This window comes from Solanum verrucosum, unplaced genomic scaffold (genome assembly GCF_900185275.1).
Source record: "Solanum verrucosum unplaced genomic scaffold, falcon-dt-bn FXZP01000161.1, whole genome shotgun sequence".
Lineage (NCBI taxonomy): Eukaryota > Viridiplantae > Streptophyta > Magnoliopsida > Solanales > Solanaceae > Solanum > Solanum verrucosum.
This window is the reverse complement of record NW_026020127.1, coordinates 934965-944442: the sequence shown is the minus strand read 5'-3', so window position 1 is coordinate 944442 and position 9478 is coordinate 934965. Positions and strand designations below refer to the sequence as shown.

Below are 9478 nucleotides of genomic sequence, written 5' to 3'. Positions count from 1 at the left end.
TCAACACAACAATCTAATGCCACTTTCATGATTGATGAAACAACATCTAGCTTCTTCTGTAAGCGATTATCCAATGGTGTTACCAAGTTGGCATTTATAACATCCATTGCTGCCTCTGGGAATGAATAACTCACCCATTGCTTCAAGTTAAGATCTCCCTCAAAATCACTAGGCTTTCTCCTAGTAAATGTTTCCAGCAACATAATCTCAGTAACTGTAGACATCGCATTTTACTGATGTAGTATACTTTCTTGATTGAAAAAAAAAGGACGAAAAATCAATGTTCAAATTAGCAAAAACAAAGAGACACACCCGGTGCAATTTATCCAATTGTTGCTAAGGTTTTTGTGTATAAATCACTCTCATCTTCACCAAGCAGTTTTGAAATACCAAAGTCGCTTAGGTGGACAACCATATCCTCATCCATCAAAACGTTACTAGGCTTTAGATCACAGTGAATCACGGGCAAGGAGCATCCATGATGGAGATATTCCAACGCACATGCCACATCTATCATAATGCTTAGTCTCTGCCTGATGTCTAGGAAGTAGTTGTGCGAATACAAATACTTGTCAAGACTTTCATTAGGCATATACTCGAGCACTAAAGCTTTAAAATCAAGGTTGGAGCAACTAGTGATGACTTTCACGAGATTCCTATGCCGAAGGCTGCACAAAACTTCACATTCTGTATCAAAACTCTTGAATGCCACTTCCAATTTCAGATTGAACACTTTAACTGCAATGGAAGTCCCACTTCTGAGAACACCTTTGTAAATAGAGCCAAAACTTCCAGAACCAATCAGATTACTCTCGCTAACCAAACACAGTTTTTCAAGATTTAATTTTTCTCCAATCCCACAGAATCACTTTTATAGTAGGAGGTTTGGGTCCTTTCTTTTGCTTCTAACCCTAAGAAGTTTCAACATGCTAATGTTGGCTGACTAGTATTTTAAATGATCACGATATATAGTACAATATTTCGCCAAAAAAATTCAAATGAGGCGTATTCAGGAAGGGGTCACCGGGTTTACGTGAACTCATGCTTCCCTCATGAAATTATATATAGTAGTATTATATTTTTTTAATAAATATTTAAATATAGATGTGTGAACCCACATTTGAAGTATCATATAATGCTGTGCAATAATGATTGAGTGCACCTTTCTAAGTGAATTTAAAAATTTAAACCTTTTATTTATGTTGTTTTATTTTTCTTTCTAAAATTGGATAACGTCTCTGATATAATTGGTTTGGATTGATAAAAAATAATTGTGTACCTATAATTTTAAAATGGGAAAAGGTCAAAAATGCCCTTAAACTATGTGAAAGGAATAAAAATGTCATATGTTTATAGTTTGGCTAAAAAATGTCCTTACTGTCAATACATTGGTTCAAAAATACCCTTCCAGTCAATACTTTGTTCCAGAAATGCCCCTATAGTTGCAAAACGGGTCAAAAATGCCCTTTTCCGAATAAATAGTATTATTTTTTTCTTTTTAAATACGTCTTCTTCCTAATTAAAATATTATTAAAGAACACTATTCTTGTTTTCTTTCTTCTAAAATCACTTTAACAAATAAAAATGTTGGAAATATTTCTTTTTCTTCTTAATCTCATTTTATCAATTCAAATAGAATAACTTCATATACCCTTTCGACAGATAATATATTTCATATATATATAAGATCAATGTATATCCATCATTAATTTATATTTATATAACGATAAAAAAATAATGATAACAAAATAAGAAATAATTTCATTTTTTTTTAATTGAAGATAGATAAACATTTGCTAATTTTTAAAAAAATATTAGAAAAAAGAATGTGTTAAAGAGAAAATAATAATAATATATTTATTTGGAAAAATAGCATTTTTGACCCATTAAATAACAATAAGGGCATTTTTGGACAAAGTATTGACGGCAAGAGCATTTTTGGACCAAACTACAAATGGAGGGCATTTTTGTTTCTTTCGCATATTTTAAGGGCATTTTTGAACCAAAGTATTGACGGTAAGGGTATTTTTAAGCCAAACTATAAATGGAGGGCATTTTTGTTCCTTTCACATAGTTTAAGGGCTTTTTTGACCCTTTTCCCTTTTAAAATTTTAAAGGTTTTTAGTGATAATAACATAAATGTTAAACCAATCAAATTTATATCTTAGATCCACCTTTTCGTAATAATGCACCCATGATCTCAAAATTCTGGATACGCCTCTGTTGACAGCTCCGAGCCTCCGACCCTTAATCATGCACAAAAATATTGACCAATTTAAGTCATCACAATAATCTTTTTCTTTTTCATTTTCATTTTCATTTTGGTAAGACAATATTCTTTTCATTTTTGGTAAAATATTTATCTTTTTTCATTTTTTGGTAAGACAATCTTCTTTTCATTATACTTCTAATAATCTGGTCTAGTCTGACTTTAATAAATTATTTTCCATATATAGTAAATCATGATACCTATAAATACATATCCCTCCATACACAACAAAATACACATTTTTCTATCAACTTTCTTCTTCTCTACTTCTTAATTAACATATTATTATTCAAATTCTCATGGCCAATATGGTTCATAAACTTTCTTTAATCTCCATTGTTATGATATTTTTCATATTAATGTATACAAATGAAACTTTTTCAGCAAGAACTCATGGTACAAAAATATTTTCAATTGAAAAAAAACAATTGGAAAATTAGCAGTGGCAGTATTGATAATAATCGTCGTGTTCTGAAAAGTTCAATTCCACCATCCGGGCTGGGTCACAGGTCAACTCCACCACCTCTAGGCAAAAAGTTATAACCTATCGATTGAAATTTAAATTTTCTTTAGAGGCTGAAGGTGGAATTTATATTTATATTCATTGAAATTTTGTGTGATTTAATTTTGATTTGTTGCGATTAATAAAGCAGTATTTCAGATTAGTAAAATTGTGTTCAAGTTTCCTTTTGAATTTTTATTTCATGAATTGATTGACCATCTAAAGATATAATCTTTTTTCTTTTCATTTTTTTTTTGTTTTTATAAAGTTAAAATGAAGGAGAAATTTATTTTATGAACCGTACAATATGTCTAATAAAAAAAAAGCGATGTTCATCGAATTGATATACCATATCGACTAATAATGTATTGAACTAGATACAATTTTTCATGATTTAATTTTTCTCTGGTCCCAGGGAATCGCTTTTATAGTAGGAGGTTTGGGTTCTTTCTTTTGCTTCTAACCCTAAGAAGTTTCAACATGCTAATGTTGGCTGACTAGTATTTTAAATGATCATGATATATAGTACAATATTTGGCAAAAATAATTCAAATGAGGCGTATTCAGGAGGGGGTCACCGGGTTTACGTGAACCCATGCTTCCCTCCTGATATCATATATAGTAGTATTATATTTTCTTAAAAAATATTTAAATATAAATGTGTGAACCCACATTTGAAGTATCATATAATGTCGTGCAATAATGATTGGGTGCACCTTTCTAAGTGAATTTAGAAATTTGAATCTTTTATTTATCTTGTTTTATTTTTCTTTCTAAAGTTGGATAACGTCTCTGATATAAGTGGTTTGGATTGATGAAAAATAAGTGTGTACCTATAATTTTAAAATGGGAAAAGGGTAAAAAATGCCCTTTGTTTATAGTTTGGCTCAAAAATGCCCTTACAGTCAATACTTTGGTCCAGAAATCCCTTATAGTTGCAAAATGGGTCAAAAAATGCCCTTTTCCGAATAAATATATTACTTTTTTCTTTTTAAATACATCTTTTTCCTAATTAAAATATTATTAAAGAACACTATTCTTGTTTTCTTTCTTCTAAAATCACTTTAACAAATAAAAATGTTGGAAATATTTTTTCTTCTTCTTAATCTTATTTTATAAATTCAAATAGAATAACTTCATATACCCTTTCACAGATAATATATGTCATATATATAAGATCATAGTATATTCATCATTAATTTATATTTATATAACGATAAAAAATAATGCTAATAAAATAAGAAATATTTTCATTTTTTATTTTTTTCCGAATTGAAGTAAGATAAACATTTTGCTAATTTTAAAAAAATTATTAGAAAAAATAATGTGTTAAAGAGAAAATAATAGTATATTCATTTGGACGATGAGCATTTTTGACCCATTAAATAATAATAGGGGCATTTTTGGACAAAGTATTGACGGCAAGAGCATTTTTGGACCAAAGTGCAAATGGAGGTAATTTTTGTTCCTTTCACATAGTTTAAGGGCATTTTTGAGCCAAACTATAAATGGAGGACATTTTTGACCCTTTTCCCTTTTAAAATTTAATGGTTTTTAGTGATAATAACATAAATGTTAAACCAATCAAATTTATATCTTAGATCCACCTTTTCGTAATAATGCACCCATGATCTCAAAATTTTGGATACGCCTATGTTGACAGTTCCGGTACTTAATCATGCACAAATATTGACCAATTTAAGTCGTCACAATAATCTTTTTCATTTTCATTTTGGTGAGACAATATTCTTTTCATTTTCTTTTTTGGTAAAACATTTATCTTTTTTCATTTTTTTGGTAAGACAATCTTCTTTTTATTATACTTCCAATAATCTGGTCCAGTCTGATTTTAATAAATTATTTTCCATATATAGTAAAGCATGATACCTATAAATACATATCCCTCCATACACAACAAAATACACATTTTTCTATCAACTTTCTTCTTATATACTTCTTAATTAACATATCATTATTAAAATTCTCATGGCCAATATGGTTCATAAACTTTTTTTAATCTCCATTATTATGATATTTTTCATATTAATGTCTACAAATGAAACTTTTTCAGCAAGAACTCATGGTATAAAAATATTTTCAATTGAAAAATTAGCAGTGGTAGTATTGATAATAACCGTCGTGTTTTGAAAAGTTCAATTCCACCATCCGGACCGGGTCACAGGGGTCACAGGTCAACTCCACCACCTCTAGACAAAAAGTTATAACCTATCGATTGAGATTGAAATTTTCCTTAGAGGTTGAAGGCGGAATTTATATTTATATTCATTGAAATTTTGTGAGATTTAATTTTGATTTGTTTCGATTAATAAAGCAATATTTCAGATTATGTTCAAGTTTCCTTTTGAATTTTTATTTCATGAATTGATTGATCATCTAAAGATATAATCTTTTTTCTTTTCATTTTTTTTATGTTTTCATGAAGTTAAAAAAAAGGAGAAATTTATTTTATGAACCGTACAATATGTCTAATAAAAAAAAGCAATGTTCATCGTATTGATATACCATATCGACTAATAGTGTATTGAACTAGATACAATTTTTCAAGATTTAATTTTTCTCTGGTCCCATGAATCACTTTTATAGTAGGAGGTTTGGGTTCTTTCTTTTGCTTCTAACCCTAAGAAGTTTCAATATGCTAAATTTGTTTATTTCGTTGGCTGACTAGTATTTTCCTATTGAGTTAGCAACCCGAAGAAAAATGTCAAAAAAGTTGTGTAAATCCAATTCGATGAAAAAGAAATAATGTGATTTAACAAGACAATCAATAACATTGAAAGAAGGAATATAAATCTCTTTCCTGAATCAACAAAACAAATTGATTGATAAATATATTTCCAATAAAGAAATAAATTAAGAAAATCTCATTTTAATAATAATGGTAAAATCACTTTGTTTTGACTCAACTGAGACTTGATTATTAGTATATCTATTCCAGAAGCCGATAGAAAACTTTTGTGAATGAGTTAAACAACATAAAAGTATAAACAATACTATAGATTACAAACTCAAATATGTAGAAGTAAAACAATTCCATCACTCTCCAACTATATATTTTTACTGATCTCGTGTGCAATTCTAACCTAATCTAGTTAATTTTTGTAACAGGCCCACGAGGTGCTAGTGTTAAACTCGAAGGAGGTTTTGTTGTGAAATTCGCCTATGGCAAACTTCACATCAGAATAGGAGCAAAAAGTTAAGGATTCTATAAGAGCGAGTTGAGGATTAACCTATATATTGTATTGAGATATGTAACGTGTAGTGTGTTGTATATTTATGTTGTACAGTGCATTAGTCTAGCTTACTGTTTGATTGAGTCGGTTACTTAGTTAGTTAATTGACAGTTGTAGATTAGTCAGTAGTTTGTTAGATAGTTTCCATTCATCTACTATAAATGTACACTTACAGATGAAATAAATCAGTTCTTCTCACAAACAATGCTTTATATTTCCTTTTTCTCTCTTCTTCGTTCCTAATGCAACAACAGAAGAGAAGCAACCATGGATGAATCTCAAGCTCTCGATAAAGCTTGATCATCCAATTTCAAAGTTTGACATGGTATCAGAGCATCAGGTCGATTTTTCCGCAATCAATTCCTTGTGTATTGTCAATCTGCAGTTGTGTGAGTTTGTTCATCTCGATTGAAAACTCAAGCTTCTCAATCCTCTGTTGTTTTCTCTTTCCCTATTCCTCTTACTGTTTACGAATTGATAACTGTTGACGATGACTAATACTACCAATATTGCTACTAATACCACTGATGCCTCAATTGATTCGTCTAGTCCATTGTATATGCATCTATCTGATAATCCGGGTGCAATGCTTGTACCAAATCTTTTTAATGGAACTGGTTATAGATCATGGAGAAGAGGCGTACTACGTTCTCTGTCAGTAAAGAATAAACTCGGATTCATCAATGACGAGTGCGAGAAGCCGGCCAGTAATTCCCCAAATTTTCGTTTGTAGGAGAGATGTGACGATATGGTCACACCTATAGATTCCTTCATGGGGATCTCCATGAGGAAGTTTACATGCAGCCTCCACCAGGTTTGGTTCTCAGTAATCCTAATCTGGTCTGCAAGTTACGAAAGTCATTGTATGGTTTGAAGCAGGCCAGCAAGCAATGGTATGACAAGCTTACTCAGGCTCTTTGTTCCAGGGGCTATCAACACTCTTTGAATGATTATTCTCTTTTCTTCAAAAAGACAGATCACTCTGTCATTTTCATAGCAGTGTATGTTGATGATATCCTTCTTATTGGAACTGATCTAGTTGAAAACCAACAGCTCAAGGCATTCTTACATGACAGGTTCAAAATCAAGGATCTAGGTATATTACATTATTTCTTGGGCTTGGAAATACTATACAAGGCTGATGGTATCCTCATTTCTCAAAGGAAGTTTGTCCTTGATTTACTCAAAGAGTATGACTGTAGTCCTTACACCAGCTTTACTTCACCACTCAATCCAAATGTGAAACTTCAGGCCAAAGAAGGGACCTTATTACCAGACCCTACCTATTATATGAAGCTAATTGGCAAGTTGAATTTCCTCACCAACACTAGACTTGACATTGCTTATAGTGTTCAACATCTTAGTCAGTTTATGCAATCTCCAAGAGAACCACACCTGAAAGCTGCATTTCATCTACTAAGGTATCTCAAAAGGGATCCTACTTTAGGGATTTTCATGTCTAATGTTCCCTGCTATACCATCAGAGCCTTTTGTGACTCTGATTGGGCTTCATGTCCTGATTCTAGGAGATCTGTTAGTGGTTACTTGGTTCTTCTTGGCAATTGTCCCATCAGTTGGAAATCTAAGAAACAGGAGACTGTCTCCTTGTCCTCAGCTGAGGCTGAATATAGGGCCATCCGAAAGGTTGTTGGTGAACTGGTGTGGTTAGACAGGCTTCTCAAGGAACTTACTGTCCCTTTTTCCACTCCTATTCCTGTCTACTGTGATAGCCAGTCTGCCTTACACATTGCAAAGAATCCTGTTTTTCATGAACGGACCAAACATATTGAAGTGGATTGCCATTTTGTGCGCAATCAGTTGACTGACGGTCTCATTTCTTTACATCACACACCTACTTCTGATCATCTTGCAGACGTCCTGACCAAAGCTCTCACTGGTGTTAAGCATGCAACTGTTCTTGACAAGTTGGCAGTCTTTTCACCCCTTCCAACTTGAGGGGGGGTATTGAGATATGTAACGTGTAGTGTGTTGTATATTTATGTTGTACAGTGCATTAGTCTAGCTTACTGTTTGATTGAGTCGGTTACTTAGTTAGTTAATTGACAGTTGTAGATTAGTCAGTAGTTTGTTAGATAGTTTCCATTCATCTACTATAAATGTACACTTACAGATGAAATAAATCAGTTTTTCACATTCTCACAAACAATGCTTTTATTTCCTTTTTCTCTCTTCTTCGTTCCTAATGCAACAACAGAAGAGAAGTAGCCATGGATGAATCTCAAGCTCTCGATAAAGCTTGATCATCCAATTTCAAAGTTTGACATATTGAGACATCTTTTAGGTTAAAATTACTCAAGGACACAAAATTGTGAGGTCCACAAACGTTGAACTTGCTTAGAGAAATCGAACTAAAGCCGACAATACCTTGACAGTAACAAATCTCATGTCAAAGTAGGAGCAAAAATAAAGTTAGAAGGTATATAAGTGCGAGTGTTCAGAATTAAAATATCAAGACATTTTTTTTTTGAGTTAAAATTCAAGGGAGCAAAATCTTGAGATCCAAAAATTTTGTGATGACTCAAAGTTCATCGGTCAAAGCGGATAATACCTTGACTTTTGGGTTTGGACTAGTGACAATTCCTAATGAATTGAAATGTAACCAAAAATGCAAAAAGGAAACCAAAAAGAACAACAAAAGCATACATGTATATATATAGTCCCACGAATGGGGTCTGAAAAGGGTGAAATTGCGACGATATGCAAATTAAAGAAGAGAGATTAATGGCCTACTCCTGGGCTAGGAACAGACTTGAGAATTCTATTAATAGTGTGTGAGTGACCCTTCTTGCTAGGTGTGGAGTTTGGGATTGTGCCCTTAGGAAGGGAAATTTGATACAATAATCTCATGTCCTCTAAATTGGAATTTTTCTTCAATTCATGCAAGTTTAATACTCCCCTGTCCCAATTTATGTGACACATTTCGGATTTCGAGATTCAAACAAGTCTATCTTTGACCGTAAATTTTTCCTATATCTTTTAAATATTTTGATTTATCAATTATTGAGACTTATAGTACTTTTTATGTAGTTTACAAATATATGAATTTCATTTTTAAAAAATTGAAAATTTCATGAGCAAATTCTCGGTCAAACTTAATCTGTTTGACTCTTGAAAAGCAAAATGTGTCACATAAATTGGGACAGAGGGAGTACTAACTTTCTATTAGCTTGTGTTGTGGATGTAATAAACGGGACAAATATCAATAATAAGAACATGAAGAGGAAATCAGTAGTACTAGAAGCTTTTGAAAAATACATTGTTGTATGTGATATTTGGTTTTGTCAAGAAAGTGGTAGAAAGGGTGTGCTATAAAGACTGTTTTCTATGATTTCTTGGTGCTAAAAAGGAGAAAGAAGAAAAATGAGTAGTAGGAGGGGGAGGAGGAAGAAAGGTGTAAAGGGGAACTAGTTTTGACAAGTGTTGATTGATTATAAA

The 9478-nt window shown here is 31.9% G+C and overlaps 1 protein-coding gene across 1 annotated transcript; it reads right to left on the bottom strand.

Annotated features, from left to right (window-relative positions):
• Positions 1-322: 322 nt before the first annotated feature.
• On the bottom strand, positions 323-6326 carry LOC125825915 (receptor kinase-like protein Xa21). The gene is made up of 2 exons (XM_049505205.1): positions 6196-6326; positions 323-815 (listed from the first exon to the last, which is right to left on the bottom strand). The coding sequence occupies exons 1-2, from the start codon at positions 6324-6326 to the stop codon at positions 323-325; spliced, it is 624 nt and encodes a 207-aa protein (XP_049361162.1).
• Positions 6327-9478: the final 3152 nt, after the last annotated feature.

What these genes read in the sequence shown, in the direction of transcription:
- LOC125825915 (XM_049505205.1), bottom strand. Translation starts at nt 6,326, where the DNA reads ATGATCAAGCTTTATCGAGAGCTTGAGATTCATCCATGGTTGCTTCTC. An exon ending in AGAACTGATTTATTTCATCT is followed by an intron (nt 816 to 6,195) that starts GTAAGTGTACAT and finishes GTGTTTGGTTAG; the next exon opens with CGAGAGTAATCTGATTGGTT.